The 21136-nt window shown below is 39.0% G+C and overlaps 1 protein-coding gene across 2 annotated transcripts in view; it reads right to left on the reverse strand.

Annotated features, from left to right (window-relative positions):
• ARHGAP42 (Rho GTPase activating protein 42) overlaps window positions 1-21136 on the reverse strand; it is a 321223-nt gene that overhangs the window by 63798 nt on the left and 236289 nt on the right. For both annotated transcript variants that reach the window (XM_049889483.1, XM_049889482.1), the window contains 2 exons: window positions 7295-7399; window positions 4995-5124 (listed from right to left, as the gene is read on the reverse strand). In XM_049889483.1, the coding sequence (XP_049745440.1) occupies window positions 4995-5124; window positions 7295-7399 (235 nt within the window). The remainder of the gene's footprint in view (window positions 1-4994; window positions 5125-7294; window positions 7400-21136) is intronic.

Here is a 21136-nt window from a genome sequence, read left to right on the forward strand (position 1 = left end):
TTGGAAAAGAACTCAGAGAAATAAATCATTACAAGGTCCTGGTGAATAAAAAATCCTGTTTCACCTCCTCTACCACTGGCATGTTTGAACAGCACTCGCTGTCAGCAATTTCTTCTATTTGGCAACATCACATCCTTTATCAATGCAAAATGTGAGTGTTTCTCAATGTACCCTCACATTGAGACTCTCAAGCTTAATTATTCTAACATTTCCCTACAGTCCTAGGTCAAATCCACATACCCCATATATGACCAATGACTAGGCCATTTTTCATGAAATGTGGGTAGAATCTAATTATTATGGTCTGATTATATATATTATATTATGGTCTGACAATAGCTGGGCAGGTCACTGGATTTATCCTTTCAAGATCTGAAAAGAATAGACCAACAAGGAAGCTAGTCAGGAGAAAGTCAGTCCTAGAGCCTAGGTCTCCTGGGCCAGTGTTCCCTTAATGTCTTATCTATGCAATAATAAATATTTGCTGAGTTTGTTGGACCAAGTCCTTATTTGCTGGAGCCTGTCATCCATCAAATGAGCATCACCTGTGCGTGCCAAATGTAAAATGTGTTGATGTTTCATTGACCATGTTGCATGAATGCCAAAAGCCTCTCACAGTCAACCAATACCTTTGGCTTCCCCTACCCAAGCCTTATCAACCAAAACAACTTCATTATTCTATTGTCTACTGACATGGAGACTTTACAGCTACTATGTGTGGTCTTCCTACTATGCAAGAAAGGTTCAGAAAGTGAGAAGAAGCATTTCAAAATTTCAGAGAAATTCAACATTGCAGCAAAATCCAAGTTCATGATTTTATGTCACCAACAGATTGGTCTATGATGGACTCGAAATACAAACAAGTGTTCCTTCACCAAACACTTAGAGAAACGTAGCATTAAAGCACGTCTGGTCTGATATGGAGAGTGCATTTAGTCACAACAGTCAAACTGGTTGTGCCTGGGACAAGTAACATGCAAAAAGGAACCTTGTTACATACAAGTTTGAATGGCTCTTTATGAATTAATTAAAAAAACTTTCTTCATCTAAGGCAATTATACTAGTGCTCTATTGGGTCTGATACTTATTTCCTAACCCCAGGAGTAAAGAATGCCAATTTCACATGACATAATTGCCAATTTCACTCCTGAAAACTGATGGAGCTCAGAATTAAATGAACCAATGCTGCTGGAGGAAAACCTATTATGATAGTTCCCAAGATGATTCATCCAGACAAGGGCTTGGATTTTCAAGTTTCCATGAAATTTTAAATTAAGATTAGGTGTCACAATTAAATTATAAAACTGAACTCACGTTATAGCACTATCAGTGAAGGCTGTAAGTTCCATCTTCAACAATTTAACAACAAAATGTGCAAAAACTTATTCCCTGTGGTGATGGTGTTGGGAGAGGAGACTTAATATAATAAACCTATAAGGAATTTCAGGAGCCCTGATGTTGCAGCGGTTAAGGACTCAGCTGCTAACTGAAAGGTCAGTGGTTGAAACCCATCAGTCTGCTCCTCAGGAGAAAGATGTGGCAGTCTGCTTCTGTAAAGATTTGTAGCCTTGGAAACCCTATGGGGCAGTTCCACTCTACAGGGTTTCTATGAGTCTGTATCAACTGTACGGCAGAGAGTATTTTGGGTTATAAGGAATTTTAGTCTTCCTATTTGAAGGAAATACCCCCATGTGGCTGTCAGTTTGTCGTACTGTGGGGGCCTGTGTGTTGCTGTGATGCTGGAAGCTATGCCACTGGTATTCAGATACCAGCAGGGTCTCCCATGGAGGACAGGTTTCAGCTGAGCTTCTAGACTAAGACAGACTAGGAAGAAGGACTCGGCAGTCTACTTCTGAAAAACATTAGCCAGTGAAAACCTTATGAATAGCAGCGGAACATTGTCTGATATAGTGCTGCAAGATGAGCCCCTCAGGTTGGAAGGCACTCAAAGGAAGAATGGGGAAGAGCTGCCTCCACACAGTAGAGTCGACCTTAATGAAGTGGATGGAGTAAAGCTTTCAGGACCTTCATTTGCTGATGTGGCACAATTCAAAATGAGAAGAAACAGCTGCAAACATCTATTAATAATCGGAACCTGGAATGTACAAAGTATGAATCTAGGAAAACTGGAAATCATCGGAAATGAGATGGAACGCATAAACATTGATATCCTAGGCATTAGTGAGCTGAAATGGACTGGTATTGGCCATTTTGAATCGGACAATCATATAGTCTACTATGCTGGGAATGACAATTTGAAAAGAAATGGTGTTGCATTCATTGTCAAAAAGAACGTTTCAAGATCTATCCTGAAGTACAGTGCTGTCAGTGATAGGATAATAACCATACGACTACAAGGAAGACCAGTTAATATGACTATTATTCAAATTTACGTACCAACCACTAGGGCCAAAGATGAAAAAACAGAAGATTTTTATCAGCTGCTACAGTCTGAAATTGATTGAACATGCAATCAAGACGCATTGATAATTACTGGCGATTGGGATGTGAAAGTTGGAAACAAAGAAGAAGGATCAGTAGTTGGAAAATATGGCCTTGGTGACAAAAAAAATGCCGGAGATCGAATGATAGAATTTTGTAAAACCAAAAACTTCTTCATTGCAAATACCTTCTTTCACCAACAGAAACGGTGACTATACACATGGACCTCACCAGATGGAACACACAGAAATCAAATTGACTACATCTGTGGAAAGAGATGATGGAAAAGCTCAATATCATCAGTCAGAACAAGGCCAGGGGCCGACTGTGGAACAGACCATCAATTGCTCATATGCAAGTTCAAGCTGAAACTGAAGAAAATCAGAGCAAGTCCACAAGAGCCAAAATATGACCTTGAGTATATCCCACCTGAATTTAGAGACCATCTCAAGAATAGATTTGATGCATTGAACACTAGTGACCGAAGACCAGACGAGTTGTGGCATGACACCAAGGACATCATACATGAAGAATGCAAGAGGTCACTGAAAAGACAGGAAGGAAAGAAAAGACCAAGATGGATGTCAGAGGAGACTCTGAAACTTGCTCTTGAACATCGAGCAGCTAAAGCAAAAGGAAGAATTGATGAAGTAAAAGAGCTGAACAGACGATTTCAAAGGGCATCTCGAGAAAACAAAGTAAAGTATTATGATGACATGTGCAAAGAGCTGGAAATGGAAAACCAAAAGGGAAGAACACACTCGGCGTTTCTCAAGCTGAAAGAACTAAGAAAAAATTCAAGCCTCGAGTTGCAAGAGTGAAGGATTCTATGGGGAAAACATTAAATAACGTGGAAGTACCAAAAGAAGATGGAAGGAATACACAGAGTCATTATACCAAACAGAATTAGTCGATGATCAACCATTTCAAGGGGTGGCATATGATCAGGAACCAATGGTGCTGAAGGAAGAAGTCCAAGCTGCTCTGAAGGCACCGGCGAAAAACAAGGCTCCAGGAATTGATGGAATATCAATTGAGATGTTTCAACAAACAAGTGCTCATTCGTCTATGCCAAGAAATATGGAAGACAGCTTCCTGGCCTACTGACTGGAAGAGATCCATATTTATGCCTATTCCCAAGAAAGGTGATCCAACCAAATGTGGAAATTATAGAAGAGTATCTTTAATATCCCACACAAGCAAAATTTTGCTGAAAATCATTCAAAAACGGCTGTAGCAGTATATTGACAGGGAACTGCCAGGAATTCAGGACAGTTTCAGAAGAGGACATGGAACCAGGGATATCATTGCTGATGTCAGATGGATCCTGGCTGAAAGCAGAGAATACCAGAAGGGTGTTTTCCTGTGTTTTATTGGCTATGCAAAGGCATTCCACCGTGTGGATCATAACAAACTATGGTATGGATAATGTTGCGTAGAATGGGAATTCCAGAACACTTAATTGTGCTCATGAGGAACCTTTACATAAATCAAGAGGCAGTTGTTCGGAGAGAACAAGGGGATACTGATTGTTTTAAAGTCAGGAAAGGTGTGCGTCAGGGTTGTATTCTTTCACCATACCTATTTAATCTGTATGCTGAGCAAATAATATGAGAAGCTGGACTATACGAAGAAGAATGGGGTATCAGGATTAGAGGAAGACTCATTAACAGCCTGTGTTAGGCAGATGACACAACCTTGCTTGCTGAAAGTGAAGAGGACCTGAAGCACTTGCTAATGAAGATCAAAGACCACAGCCTTCAGTATGGATTACACCTCAACATAAAGAAAACAAACATTCTCACAACTAGACCAATGAGCAACATCATGATAAATGGAGAAAAGACTGAAGTTGTCCAGGATTTCATTTTACTTGGATCCACAATTAACAGCCACGGAAGCAGCAGTCAAGAAATCAAAATATGTGTTGCATTGGGTAAATCTGCTGCAAAGGACCTCTTCAAAGTGCTGAAGAGCAAAAATGTCACCCTGAAGACTAAGGTGTGCCTGACCCAAGCCATGGTATTTTCAATTGCATCATATGCATGTGAAAGCTTGACAATGAATAAGGAAGACCAAAGAAGCATTGATGCCTCTGAATTGTGTTGGCAAAGAATATTGAATATACCATGGACTGCCAAAAGAACAAACAAATCTGTCTTAGAAGAAGTACAATCAGAATGCTCCTTAGAGGCAAGGATGGCAAGACTGCGTCTGACATACTTTGGACGTGTTGTCAAGAGGGATCAGTCCCTGGAGAAGGACATCATGCTTGGCAGAGTACAGGGTCAGCGGAAAAGAGGAAGACCCTCAATGAGGTGGACTGACACAGTGGCTGCAACAATGAGCTCAAGCATAACAACGATTTTAAGGATGGCTCAGGACCGGGCAGTGTGTCGTTCTGTTGTGCATAGGGTTGCTGTGAGTCGGAACCAACTCGATGGCACCAAACAACAACAACAACATTTGAAGGAAATAATGCTAACCAGATCACATCTCATGGAAACAATGTTAAATCATAAGGGACATAATGTTATGTCTTGTTGACTCACGTTTTTCTTGGACATAAAGATAGCCTTCCATCGTCCACTGACTAGGTGGCCTGTAGTCTTGGTTGGCAGATTTCATTCTTTGCATCAACCGCTCTACCTCTTGACGAGTGCTTTCAAAATTATTCCTTGTCTTCAGTAAAGAGAAACAACAGTTTTATTCATTATTTTATATAGGTTTAAGGAACATCCAACCTAAAGTTGATTCTTTAGGCGCTATTACCAAATCCAAGAGACAGAAATGTTGAGTCCTATGGTCTGATTTTGAATTGTTTTAGTGACAGCCTCTCTGAATCACCTGCATGTTTCTCTTGGAAGCCCGAGTGTGTGAGAGAAAGAGTGTGTGTGCACATGTGTGTGGGACTTGTTTTCTATTTCCTACTGTAACATCATTACTTAAGAGACAGACTATAATATTTTAAAATATTATAATAGCTATTAAATAGTATTTGTATTCTCTAAGAATTTGCCTGGAGTTTGGTGTCCCACCCGCCCCCAGGCTATGTTAAAAAAAACAGATACATATGGATTTCCATTTCTTCTTTTTTGGGGGCGGGGGGGGCACAAATTTGTTCACATACTTTTGAAATATGTGGCACTTAACAAATCAGGGAAACCCCGGTGACATAGTGGTTAAGTGCTGTGGCTGCTAACCAAAAGGCTGGCAGTTCAAATCCACCAGGTGCTCCTTGGAAACCATATGGGGCAGTTTTATTCTGTCCTATAGGGTCGCTATGAGTCTGAATCGACTCGACAGCAATGGATAACAAATCAGAGGTACTCAACAAGAAAAACAAGTTCCCCACATCTGTCCAAATACTTTTCTGAAGAAGCATCACCTAACTTGGTTTTCAGAAATCCTAACATACTTATTAACAGGTCAGTATACAAACCAACTCATAAAAATGAATAAGTTTCCAATGTCTAACCTCGTCTGTTTCAGGAAATACGTTTACTCACTTTACAGCACATTTAGTTAAGCCACAGACAGCATCAGGCTTTTCTCTATGAAAAACCTCTTTTGCATTCGGGCAACTTTACCTCAACAACGTGAGTCTGATAACACAGAAATCATCTCCACGTAATTAAGTCTTTTTATACCCTACAGCAAGTCAAAGATCTGAATCTCGAGTCAGTTGGAAAAATGTTCTTAGCCGTCACTTGCGCTACTTGCTCCTTTTAAATATACGTGTCAGAATTTCCTCCAATTCTTTACCCTATTCCCGTCACCCAAATCTAAAGAATCTTAACCTAATTGCATTTAATATGAAAATAAATCATAAAAATCCTTTGGCTTTTTATAATTTTCCCTTTTTATATCTACTGAAAAGGTCTAACTGCATTGCATACTGAAAAACAACTGAATGAATTACACTCGAAATCGATTCTGCCAGAAAACCTAGGCTAGACAAAAAGCTAAAATTCGAAACTAAAGTAGATTAAATCCAACTACATATTTCTCATGGGACACTTCAATTCTCGAGTTTACTATTTATTAGCTATCTCCACAATGGCAAGAATCAGATAAAAGGAAACATAAGTTTTTTATTGGAAATTACTCTGGCAGTTAGGGTTTCAGGAAAAACTTTTCATTTATAGACAAACCTCATCAATTATGACTTTCTTATTTGTCAAGTTTGATAATGCAGACATGGGTTGGTTAAAGTTTGTCTTGTTTTGTTTTGCTTTGTTATAAATGTAAGTGGTAAACAGCATTTGAAAACCAGGCTTTTTACAACTATATTATCACAGAAAAAAGGGTTAATTAGACGACATGACATAAACCCTGAGAAAACTACATGGGCTGTAAGTAATTGTCACTTATGCTTTAATGCAGTTATATAACATCTGCTTCAAACCATCTTCAAATTTTTGTAGGTATGGAGAGAGTTTGAGAAACAAGTAGGACTTTAATGTACAGCATCTTCCCTTCAGAAGTACAGACAGACATGCCATTCTCTCAGAAAATAAGACTTGCCCAGGGTCACCCAGGAAATTAATAACGTTACTGCCGTTGTTAGTTTCCAAACTTCCAGGTATCTACATCTCAGTAATATTTAATAAAATTTGCTAGTATACATTTTTCTAGCATAAGGCTTCTTCCTTCCTGGTGTACTTTCAACCAGCAGTTTGGATTTATTTATTTATTTAGATAAATTCTAAGTGATTTTGCTAAATAAGTTAAAATTAATGAGATTCCAGACAAACTTTTGAAAGATTCCAAGGTTTGACCTGGTTATAACTTTGTTACCCTTGTCATTAGATTTGCTAAGGAGAGGCAGTGAGAAAAGGGGTCGTCTTACGTTCTGCAAGTTGAACTGCAGCTGCTGCTTATACGGGGCAAATTCCTGTGCGAGTTCATATCCCTCGTGATAAAAAGTGAATAAGCCTTGAAGGAATGACAAAAGCTGCAAAAATAAAGAAAAAAAAATGAAAACTTGGCTTAAAGAAAGATGACAATCACATGTAAAAATGTGGGGAAATAACATTCTAATTCCTCAAACGAGTAAAATTTCCATCTCTTTGTTTGGCAAAGCAGGCACTAGAATTATGAATATGAAACACAAACCACAAAAGCTATTTTTTTACTTTCTTTTTGAGAGACAGTGATTTAATTTTTGAGTCTGATCACGCAGTTGTCATGTGAAGTACTATTCAAATGCACTTAAAAAATATCCCGCAGAGACAACTAAGGGGGAAAAAGACCAAATCAACATAGGTCCTACCCTCTAAGAGTGTCTAATGGAAACAGTGAGATAGGACACGTGAAGCTGTAAGGAAGATAAATCAGGAAATCAGAGATAAGTACTAACGGAACCCACGGGAAAGAATAAGAATTTGGCAGGATGAAGTTAAGAAAAGCAACACAAGGTGGCAGTACTGATTTGGGTTTTGAATAGACAACATTTTGGCAAGGAACAGGGAGAACTCAAAAGAGAGGAAAAAGTGTTAGCAAAAGACAGAGCTAAATAACACACACCTTTCCTATGTCGGGAAACCCTAATGGCACAGCAGTTAAGAGGTACCACTGCTAACCAAAAACGTTGGCAATCTGAATCTATCAGGCGCTCCTTGGAAACTCTTAAGGGGCAGTTCTGCTCCATCCTATAGGGTCACTATGAGTTGGAATCGACTTGATGGCATAGGAGGTTTGGTTCATATGTGAATTGGAATAAGATCTTCTTTAGACAACCTAGCATTCTATGATTCTAGCCTTCCAATCTCAAGTTCATGTGTGCTTATTAATTAGGGTTATATTCATACAATAAGACTGGTGCTCCACAGAATCCCAGGACAAGGTGTTTATATAAAATAAGTTATATCTGATAAAGAAGTGATTTAAATGTTTTCGTTCAATACACTGGGATTTTGTTTTCCATAGACTTGTCCACTCATTTGAACTCTCCCACAACTTCTTTCTGTAATAAAGTTAGGAAATATTTTTGAGAAGTGGCTAATAGTTTTCTAATTCAAATAGCATAATGTCTGTAACCCATTACCTTAAATTAAGAAAGAAACACAGTTTAAAACCATTTTCATAAGTAAATAACATCCTGCTACTTCCTGAGTCTGGGAAAGCAGGAGGAATGCTGCTAAACATCAACTGGTATGTTTGTTATGATTTCCAACAGATAAATAACTGGTTCCATCTGAAAGCAGTGGCTTTTCTCTCATTAAAAAGTCAACTTTTGAAAGTTATGTTCATTTCAAAAAGCATATACTTTCAAATTGTTTTGTTCTTGTTAAGTTCTTCTAAGATAAGGACTTTTTTTCTGTTGTTCAACAGTTCCTGAAAAAGGACCAAAATTTATTGTTTGGGGATTTTAGAATTACTGTACATTGTTGATTGTACATCAATTAATAATTACTATCAAAACAAGAAATTCATTACTACAGCATCATTACTAAAATGATGCTACAATAAAATTTGTCTAATTATCCAATAAAATATATAGTCAGCTTGAGTGTCCATATTGTGGCCTAAACAAATTAGTTTAAAAATATACCTTGCACTAAGGTTTAGATAGGTAGATTTAGAGCTTTTCAGAGATAACATAAGAAAATACTTTTGAAGTATATAAATAATATTGCTGTTGTCAGGTGCTGTTGAGTCAGTTCCGACTCAAAGAGACCCTACACACCACAGAACAAAACACTGCCTGGTCCTGCGCCATCCTTACAATCATTGCTATGTTTATGCCCATTGTTGTAGCCACTGTGTCAATCCATCCGGTTGAGGGCCTTCTTTTTTTTTTTTTGCTGAGTCTCTACTTTACCAAGCATGATGGCCTTCTCCAGGGACAGGTCCCTCCTGATAACATGTCCAAAGTAAGGAAGATGAAATCTCACCATCCTAACTTCTAAGGAGCATTCTGGCTATTCTTCTTCCAAGACAGATTTGTTCATTCTTTTGGCAGTCCAAGGTATATTCAATATTTTTCACCAACACCATAATTCAAAGGCATCAATTCTTCTTTGGTCTTCCTTATTTACTGTCCAGCTTGGTTGCGTGTCATCTACATACCACCGGCTGTTAACAAATCTTCTATCTATCCTCCTAATAGTTGATTACATTGTTAAAGGGAGTATTGGTTCATATTTTACTGTCTACAATTAAAAAGATTAGTTGCTGTTGAGTTGATTCTAACTCATGGTGACCCCATGCATGCCAGAGTAGAAGTGTGCTCCACAGAGTTTTCAATGGCTGATTTTTCAGAAGTATGTAGATAGCAAGGCCTATCTTCTTAGGCATCTCTGGGTGGACTCAAACTTCTGACCTTTCAGTTATCTGCCGAGCACATTAACCACTTTCGCTAGCTAGGGACCCCCTACTACAATCAGACTACAGTTAAACTGCGTTATTATGAAATGGACATCATATAAGGCAGATGCTATTCTAGTATCCTCATAAGTAGAAAGGATTAAATTTCAACTTGCAAAGAAGACATTTTGCGAATACCTTTGATAAAGGACTCCCAATTCCCCGCAATCTAACTTTTCTGTTATTCTGTATGTTCAGAACATGGCAAATAGGCCAAGCACACTAATGTTTAAGAAGCAGGAAGTAAGCCATTCATAACCACACATAGAGCAATGCTAAAAATTCTAACTAACGATCATTCGCAATCCTTAGGCCACAGAGATTTGACGATATAGTTGAATTACCTATCATGACTTGACGCTCCAGCCCTAAAGCTAAATAATATTTCAAAAGATGAGACAACTGGGGAAGATGGGCACTCTGCTCTCCATTCCCACCTCCTGAGTAACTTTCTGGCAGGACTTCTCACGCCCTTACCACAAGAAGAGCTTCCTCATCATACATACACAGATTCACTAAGTGGGGGTGTGGGTTCCCGAATTAAAACAATCACAGAGATATTTCAACCTGCACTTTGGTAAACCAACATTCTCCATCCAGCTCTGCTTTAAAATTCTTATGTTTTAAGAAATTAAGATTGTGAAACCTTCATTTTATTTAGATTAGTCTACATCCTCAGCATTTTATACACAGCAACTTCAATCAAGATGAAAATAAATTCATTGGCATCTTCCAGCAAAATTCAGATTCATTAATGGACCACATCTACCAAGGCCTCCACCAGACTGAGTCCAGTACACAAGATGGTACCCGGCTACCACCCGGCTACTCTGACAGGGATCACAATAGAGGGTCCCAGACAGAGCCAGAGACAAATGTAGAACAAAATTCTAACTCAAATAGAAAAGACCAGACTTGCTGGCCTGACAGAGACTGGAAAAACCCTAAGAGTATGGCCCCTGGACACACTTTCAGTTCAGTAATGGAATCACTCCTGAAGTTCACCCGTCAGCCAGAGACTGAGCAGGCCCATGGAACAAAACAAGACTAAAGATGCACACCAGCCCTGGGGCAGGGACTGGAAGGCAGGAGGGAACAGGAAAGCTGGTAATAGGGAACCCAGGGTTGAAAAGGGAGAGTGTTGACATGTCTTGGGGTTGTTAACCAATGTCATAGAACAATGTTTACACTAACTGTTTGATGAGAAACTAATTTGTTCTGTAAACCTTCATCTAAAGTATAATTTAAATAAAAAGAAAAAAAATTCAGATTTGTTGAGGAGCAGGCAAATTTGTTTTAACCTTTGTAACACATGCTGAACACACCCTAGGGAATGTATAATTCTTTGGAAGAACCACCCACCTTTTTCTTTTGTTTCACATCTTTGAAAGTAGCTTTTGGGAAAGTTTAATAAAGACAGCAAGTATAACTGCCTGTAGATGCAGCAAAGTTAAACTTTTTTTGGATTTGATATATGAATACATACATACACACACACAAGTCCACTTTACACTCAACAAAACCCTGATGGCGTAGTGGTTAAGAGTTTGGCTGCTAACCAAAAGGTCAGTAGTTCAAATCCACCAGGCGCCCCTTGGAAACCTTATGGGGCAGCTCTACTCTGTTCTGTAGGGTTGCTATGAGTTAGAATTGACTCCACAGCAATGGGTTTTTTGGATACTAAGGGAGAAGTCCCTGGACAGTATAAATAACACATTTGGCTGTTTACTGAAAGGTTGGAGAGTCAAGTCCAGTCAGAGGCACCTTGGAAGAAAAGCCTGATCTACTTCCAAAAAATTAGCCATTGAAAATCCTATGGAGTACAGTTCTACTCTGATACACGTGGGGTCATCATGATTTGGAATCAACCCAATGACAAGTGTACTGGTTGGTACCAAAAGAACTTAATAGGACAATGTGAAAAACTTCAAAGACTTTATTTCCCACGCCATTTTCTTTGTCCAATCCTCCATAAAGTGTGGGGTAGTTTGGGCAAGATTACCTGCAGCCTATATTAAAGTCAACCTGACCTTTAAAATAATAATGAAAACAATAATAACAACTTTACTACAAACTATTAGATTAAATTTTAGTATTGAGAAAGCAACTTTTATCATTAGGAAACACTCATATAGTTCTTTATTATTCCCAAGTATTCAAGAATCAATTTACTATTTATCACTCCAATAACCTGGACCAAACATAAAAATTAATACTTCACTTACAGCTTTCTAGAAGAACATATGAATTTTTTCCTTGCAAGTCAGGAAAGGAAACATATTCATAATTTCCCATCCCTTTAACTACCAGGAAATTAATTAAATGAAGTAGAGTTGTGAAATGTAAAGATACACCATGAACTGTCTCAAGCTTTAAAGCCTCAGGATCACTAGTGTAATGCGAATGTCAGAGAAAAGAAGGCAGAACGAGGAAGGAGATTCAGGGTAGCATAGGGGTGAAAGGAAAAGAGCTTCACAGCATTAGCGGCAGTGAGTTTAGGTGACTGCTTGGTTTTTTTTTTTTTGCTCAATCTAAGGTGCCCTGGTGGTGCAGTGCATTAAGCGCTCGCCTGCTAACCAAAAGGTCAGTGGTTCAAACCCACTAGCCGCTCCACAGGACAAAGATGTGGCAGTCTGCTTCCATAAAGATTTCAACAGAACTAGGCCTCTGGCTGCTAACTAAAAGGTAGACAGTTGGAATCCACCGGCCGCTCCTTGGAAGCCCTGTGGGGCAGTTCCACTCTGCCCTGTAGGGTCACTATGAGTCAGAATCCACAGCAATGGGTTTTTTTGATGTTGTTGTTGTTGATTTGTTTGTGTAAGCTGCAAGCTTCCTTATGGTGATGTGATTCATTCTTATGTGTTTGCCCTCTTTTCTGAAGTGATAATGGTCAGTTCCTATAATCCACTGTTATCTTTAGCCTCTTAAAATTCTCTCCCTGACAGGGATGTCCCATCTGCCCAGAGCGACACTGCCAATCATGCTCCAAGTGTGGTTCTGGATTCAGATGAAGTGGCCTGAGGTAAACTTCTACATGGAAAGAACAAAGGCACGGGAGAACAGTCAGGCATTCTTCACGTCTCCAAGGGAACAAAGAAGGTGAGGTAGCCAACAGGGCGATAAAGTCCACCAGAAACTACAGCATGGACCATAAGTTCACCTGATTGATTTCTAAAATCAAGTTCAAGAAGACTAGTCAGCTCAACAAATTGAACATATTTTTCTTCTACAAAACTCTATTCACTATTTAACTTGCTATTACAAGTTTCAGATTTTCAATACCTGTATCTAGAACTAAATTCGAGACCCACTTCAGACTTTATCTTTAAGACGTATGACCTGAGGAGAGGTTTTTATAGAACAACTGCACGTATGTTTTATGCAGGATAGAAAGTTCACCTTTAGACCTACAGAGTTTCAAAAACAAAAAATTTACAAATCTTATTTCTTCACTTTCATTTATTCTAAATTAAACTTCCTAAATTTAAGAGCACCAATCGTATTGAAAAAAGACGAAGAAAACGAAAAGGTTTTAACTTTCAAGATTTTCAAGTCCATACACAACCTGTTGGACTTTTTTTTTTTTTTTTTTAACTTAGTAAGCAGTTATTTGTTCAGTCTCATAGTTAGTCAAAACGCTTTAATTTGGAGAACATAAAGAAATATTTTATAGTATACTTCATGATATAATAAGCTAAAACATATTTAACAAGGTATGTAAAATTTTCTGCAGCAAACACCTTAAAATTAATCAGTCCAAAGAAGAACATAAAAATAACAAATTTTGGTTTACATATAATGGCTTATTTTCATTTTTCATATTAATTTTAAACAGAATACAAAAAGACTAAAATTAAGTATAAAACGAACAGTAGGAAAGCCCTCTTACAAAATTCACTCTGTGTATATTTAGAAGCACGTTAAAATTGAAATGTGTTCTAATCCAGCCTTAATGTTGGAGCTAATAAAGTAATTCACAACTGTTGTTTACATACTTGATAATAGTAGAAGAGTGATACCTCACACCAAATGACAGCTTCCTGATGATAACTATGCACCAGGCATTTGTTCTGTGCATTCTATGAATTGGCTGATTCATACCACAATCCTGGGAACTTCATGTTCTTTTTATCCCCAATTTACAGATGAGAACACTGAGGCAGACAGTTTGAATAACTTGCCTAAGCCATGCAGATATTACAGATGAGCCAAATTTGCCATTACTCCAGGGTGCCCTCATTTACCCATGATATTAGCCAGTGAAAACCTTATGAACAGCAGCAGAACATTGTCTGATATAGTGCTGGAAGATGAGCCCCCAGGTTGGAAGGCACTCATAGGATGACCGGGGAAGAGCTGCCTCCACACAGTAGAGTCGACCTCAATGAAGTGGATGGAGTAAAGCTTTCAGGACCTTCATCTGCTGATGTGGCACGACTCAAAATGAGAAGAAACAGCTGCAAACATCTATTAATAATCGGAACCTGGAATGTACAAGTATGAATCTAGGAAAATTGGAAATCGTCAAAAATGAAAAGGAACGCATAAACATTGATATCCTAGGCATTAGTGAGCTGAAATGGACTGGTATTGGCCATTTTGAATCAGACAGTCATATAATCTACTATGCTGGGAATGACAACTTGAAGAGGAATGGTGTTGCATTCATCGTCAAAAAGACCGTTTCAAGATCTATCCTGAAGTACAATGCTGTCAGTGATAGGATAATATCCATATGCCTACAAGGAAGACCAGTTAATATGACTATTATTCAAATTTACGTGCCAACCACTAGGGCCAAAGGTGAAGAAACAGAAGATTTTTATCAGCTGCTACAGTCTGAAATTGATTGAACATGCAATCAAGATGCATCGATAATTACTGGCGATTGGAACGCGAAAGTTGGAAACAAAAGAAGAAGATCAGTAGTTGGAAAATATGGCCTTGGTGACAGAAACAATGCCGAAGATCAAATGATAGAATTTTGTAAAACGAACGGCTTCTTCATTACAAATACCTTCTTTCACCAACAGAAATGGTGACTATACACATGGACCTCGCCAGATGGAACACACAGAAATCAAATTGACTACATCTGTGGAAAGAGATGATGGAAAAGCTCAATATCATCAGTCAGAACAAGGCCAGGGGCCGACTGTGGAACAGACCATCAATTGCTCATATGCAAGTTCAAGCTGAAACTGAAGAAAATCAGAGCAAGTCCACAAGAGCCAAAATATGACCTTGAGTATATCCCACCTGAATTTAGAGACCATCTCAAGAATAGATTTGATGCATTGAACACTAGTGACCGAAGACCAGACGAGTTGTGGCATGACACCAAGGACATCATACATGAAGAATGCAAGAGGTCACTGAAAAGACAGGAAGGAAAGAAAAGACCAAGATGGATGTCAGAGGAGACTCTGAAACTTGCTCTTGAACATCGAGCAGCTAAAGCAAAAGGAAGAATTGATGAAGTAAAAGAGCTGAACACAAGATTTCAAAGGGCATCTCGAGACGGCAAAGTAAAATATTATAATGACTTGTGCAAAGAGCTGGAGATGGAAAACCAAAAGGGAACAACACACTCGGCATTTCTCAAGCTGAAAGAACTAAAGAAAAATTTCAAGCCTCGAGTTGCAAGAGTGAAGGATTCTATGGGGAAAATATTAAATGACGTGGAAGCATCACAAGAAGATGGAAGGAATACACAGAGTCATTATACCAAAAAGAATTAGTCGATATTCAACCATTTCAAGAGGTGGCATATGATCAGGAACCGATGGTACTGAAGGAAGAAGTCCAAGCTGCTCTGAAGGCACTGGCGAAAAACGAGGCTCCAGGAATTGATGGAATATCAATTGAGATGTTTCAACAAACAGATGCAGCGCTGGAGGTGCTTATTCGTCTATGCCAAGAAATATGGAAGACAGCTTCCAGGCCAACTGACTGGAAGAGATCCATATTTATGCCTATTCCCAAGAAAGGTGATCCAACCGAATGTGGAAATTATAGAAGAATGTTATTAATATTCCACGCAAGCCAAATTTTGCTGAAGATCATTCAAAAACGGCTGTAGCAGTATATCGACAGGGAACTGCCAGAAACTCAGGCCGATTTCAGAAGAGGACATGGAACCAGGGATATCATTGCTGATGTCAGGTGGATCCTGGCTGAAAGCAGAGAATACCAGAAGGATGTTTACCTGCGTTTTATTGACTATGCAAAGGCATTCCACTCTGTGGATTATAACAAATTATAGATAACATTGAATTCCATAACACTTAATTGTGCTCATGAGAAACCTTTACATAGATCAAGAGGTGGTTGTTCATACAGAACAAGGGGATGCTGATTGGTTTAAAGTCAGGAAAGGTGTGCATCAGGGTTGTATTCTTTCACCATACCTATTCAATCTGTATGCTGAGCAAATAATAGGAGAAGCTGGTCTATATGAAGAAGAACGGGGCATCAGGATTGGAGGAAGACTCATTAACAACCTGCGGTATGCAGATGACACAACCTTGCTTGCTGAAAGTGAACAGGACTTGAAGCACTTACTAATAAAGATCAAAGACCACAGCCTTCAGTATGGATTACACCTCAACATAAAGAAAACAAAAATCCTCACAAGTGGACCAATGAGCAACATCATGATAAGCGGAGAAAAGACTGAAGTTGTCCAGGATTTCATTTTACTTGGATCCACAATCAACACCCATGGAAGGAGCAGTCAAGAAATCAAAACACAAATTGCATTGGGTAAATCTGCTGCAAAGGACCTCTTCAAAGTGTTGAAGAGCAAAGATGTCACCTTGAAGGCTAAGGTGCGCCTGACCCAAGCCATGGTATTTTCAATTGCATCATATGCATGCGAAAGCTGGACAATGATTAAGGAAGACCGAAGAAGAGCTGATGCCTTTGAATTGTGGTGCTGGCGAAGAATATTGAACATACCATGGACTGCCAAAAGAACAAACAAATCTGTCTTAAAAGAAGTACAACCAGAATGCTCCTTAGAAGGATGGTGAGACTGTGTCTTATACACTTTGGACATGTTGTCAGGAGGGATCAGTCCCTGGAGAAGGACATCATGCTTGGCAGAGTACAGGGTCAGTGGAAAAGAGGAAGATCCTCAGTGAGGTGGATTGACACAGTGGCTGCAACAATGAGCTCAAGCATAACAACGACTGTAGGGATGGCTCAGGACCAGGCCATGTTTTGTTCTGTTGCGCATAGGGTTGCTATGAGTCAGATCGGACTCGACGGCACCTAACAACAACAAAACAACAAGTACTCACCCAAGTGAAGAAGAATCTTCTATTTTTTTCTAACTTTAAAGCATTAAAGTACCTACATAGCAAATACCATTTCCCAGATTCACCCATTTTATTGGTCACAGTAAGTATTATGAAGGACTAATGTTTGTAGTCCAGCAGCAGTTGTGGTAGTAAGTGCTTCTACAAAGCAACTTCAAATCTGGGTTCGGAATTCATCGCTGTCCTGCTGATTAGGTTTGTGACCTCACTCAACTAATGATCATTCTGTGGCTTAGCCTCCTCGTCTAGAAGGATAACGCTGTTGTTGTTGTTGTTGTTAGTAGCCATTTGATCTACTATGGACACACGGCATCCCCCCGCACAATGGAATGAAAGGCTATCTGTTCCTATGCTGACCCCAGGATTGGTTGCAGATGGGACCTCTGAGATCTACAGGGTTTTCATTGGCTTATTTCAGGAAGTAGATTTCCAGGCCTTTCTTCCTACTCCACCTTAGCTGGAAGCTCAGCTAAACCTGTTCAGCATCGTAGAATCACGCAAGCCTCCACTGAAGAACGGGTGGTGGCTATGCATATGGTGTGTTGGCCAGGAACTGAAACTAGGCCTCCCACATGGAAGGCAAGGATTCGACCACTGAACAACCACTGGCCCCTTAAGAATAACAACTACTTTATAACTAGTCATTGTAGGGTTTGTATGCAATAACACAGGGAAAATGCACAGCACATAGTAGTAGTTGCTGAAAAAACATTAGGTCTAACTAAGAACCCTCAAAGGACCTAAGCAAAATACACACAAAGTGCAGCTGAATAAACCATAAAGGATTTAAGTCAAAGAAAGATTCCTTTAGTTTTCTGACTCACAAAACCTCATGTACCATAAAATATTTCTGATACCCTAGGACTCAAGTCTCTGCTATTTAAGCAATTTTTATTCAGAACACTCCTTAAGCTTCTTCTTACTCTAATCCCTCCAAATTCTCATAAACTCTAGGCAACTCAGGAGTAGAAGGGCCTTACAATGGAAAGGGTCAGAGATGACTCATCTCCCTTTCTGACCTCTTCCCCCTGTTATAGACTTGAACTCGTGTACCTTGTTGGCACATCTGAAAGAACAGGGTTAGTACTGTCCAAAGGAAAAAAAAATGTCAGCCACAAATTCAGGCCATATACATAGTTTTAAACTTATTGGTAGCGACATTAAAGAAAGTAAAAAATAAGCAAAATAAATTTTAATAATATATATATTTTTTTATTTTTTAGCATGTTGTTGTTGTTATACGCCATCAAGTCAACGATTCCAAGCACAGTGACCCTACAGGACACAGTGCAACTGACCCAGAGGGTTTTCTAGGCTGTTGCTATAAGTCGGAATTGACTCAACGGCAGTGGCTATATTATAACCTTTATGGAAGCAGATCGCCAGGTCTTTTCTCCTGAAGAGCCAAGCTCTTAACCATCATGCCACAAGGGTTCCTTTTTATTTAACATAACATATGCAAAATATTATCAATTCAACATGTAACTGACACAAAAAAATATTGAGATATTTTATTTTTTATTTTTTCCCTGTACTAAGTCTTCGCAATCTGACGTGTATCTGTATCTGGTGAGTCAATCTAAAGTAGCCTCATTTCAAGCACTTAATGGTTACATATGGGTAGTTACCTCCATACTGGGTAGTACAGGCCTAGCGATCACCAGACAGATACCTACAGTCACTGTCTACATAAAATATGATAAACTGGAAAGATGGTCACTACATTTGTATAGCCTATGGAAAACTGCGTTTAAAAAGTTGATCTGATTTTCAAGTATATTTTAACAATAACATATGACTTATTTATTTAAAAATATTTAAATGTCCCCTCTTAATATATGTATCAGATCTAGGTTTTATTTATTTATTTATTTTGGAATAATGACAAGGTGAGAATATTTCTTTGTAATACCAAGTGAGTATTTTGTGGAAGTTTGATGACAAGTAGTAGGACCTTGAGATTGACTGAAACAATGTAAAATTATGTAAAATAAAGCATCATAAAATAAGATTATTATTTAACATGAATTAACTAGTTGCCATAAAGTTGATACGAACTCACGGTGACCCCATGTGTGTCAGGAGAACTGTGCTCCATAGGGTTTTCAATGGCTCATTGTTCATTAGTAAATCGCCAGGCCTTTCTTCCAAGGCCCCTATAGGTGGACTCGAATCTCCAAACTTTTGGTTAGCAGCCAAGCACGTTAATAGCTTGTACCACCCAGGGACTCCTAACAGGAATTACCATCCCCACTTACATTTTCTACTTTATTTCTTACAATTTATACGAAATAAACTTCATCTCTAGGGCATTTTGCTTTGATGCTTATATCGCTTACTTTTTAAATTAATCTGGGTTAAAACTAAAATAGACTGCTAAATTTCTACAATATGCAACAGTACATAGAAATTGAATTTCTGCAGAATAAAAACTGCAAAGATATTAAAGTATCCTCATGTATTTTTCTGTTTATAGCTCCTGGGAGCTTTGTTTCTGAAATTTTCCAAGTTTTTTTTTTCCCCCTCCAGATTAATTTGTCAATGCATAACCTGAACATCAATATGCCCATGTTTCATTGGTTCCACTTCTATTTTCCTCATTTTGAAATGGAAATAAAATAAAACCCCACGGATGAGACTTTGAGACTAGAAATGAGAATGAGACTAAACTGACAGTACCATTTGGTTTGGCCAGACGCTCTAATAGGAAAATATAGCAGCCAGGAAAGTATTTTGGAAGAAGGACAAATTTAACATTAATTTTGATTGTGGTGTCACCAGAAAGGCATGCACGTCAGAAGACATGTCAGAACATACCAGCCTGGGATACAGTACACGAAAGGAAGAAAACACATTTCAACGGAATGGCAGCTTCCGTTTCCCTCACATGTATTACCAGCAGAATTCATAAATTCTTATCATTCCTTCTATCAACTGTGACCAAACAATTTTACATCTGTCATCTTACAGAATGGTCTGGCTGAGTACTCTCAGACAGGATGGGCTGTCAGAGACTTAGTAAGGGCAGCAGACCACCCTAAATGGCCCCTCCAGGAGACAGAAGGTGTAATAGATATGAAAAGCTCATTCCAGGTGCAAGAACAGCACAGCAGACCAGCACAGCACTTGAAAGGGAATGTGAACAGGTAAAGAAGACATATGAAAGAAAACTGTCAGAATTAATGGGGGTACTGAGAGTTTGGTGTCAAGAAATTTAAAAAATTAGAAATCCCAAAAGGCAGGCCTTAGGGAGGAAGTCTGCCAGTAAGTATTGAGGCTATAAAAACCATGGTAGGATTCTCAGGCAGGCCTAGTCAATGACAAGGGGAAGAGGCATAATAAGTATTGATCATCTGCCTAGAGTAGGAGTTACGAGGCTGAGTCCACGAACCCCAAATGAGCTTCAGAAGGACCTCTAAGTCATATAAAGCTTGATCAGATTCTCAGAACGTCTGTTACATACATAGTAGATTATGAATCCATTCTAGGGGATTTAAGGACTTAGCTGTTTGGCAAACAGACTTGGAGTTAATTCTGTTATCCCAGATAAAGGGCAAAAGTTAAACTCTTGAGCCTGAGTGGAGGCCCTGAGTTCCTTAAATCCCTCTAGCTGAAAGATTGGTCTTATAAACTTGGCAGTGCCTAGATTACTAGAAAAATTCAGGTGGCCGCCAATGAAGGGAGAGGAGCAAGGTCCTGGGAGCCACTGGGTCTCCATTCTGCCTCAGTTTCCCATTATCCATAGAGCATCACTAATGAGTTCTCACCAAAAAGAATCATGTCAAATACATTTTTGAGTTCATCTTCCTTTCTTACCATCACCTCCACTAAAATAATAACAGGGCACTTTATTCCTTGGTGGCACAGTGGTTAAGAGCTACGGCTAGCTATGGCTGCTAACCAAAAGGTCTGCAGTTTGAATCCACCAGCTGCTCCTTGGAAACCCTATGGGGCAGTTCTACACTGTTCTATCGGGTTGCTATGAGTTGGAATTGACTAAA

This window comes from Elephas maximus, chromosome 7, assembly GCF_024166365.1.
Source record: "Elephas maximus indicus isolate mEleMax1 chromosome 7, mEleMax1 primary haplotype, whole genome shotgun sequence".
Taxonomy (NCBI): domain Eukaryota; kingdom Metazoa; phylum Chordata; class Mammalia; order Proboscidea; family Elephantidae; genus Elephas; species Elephas maximus.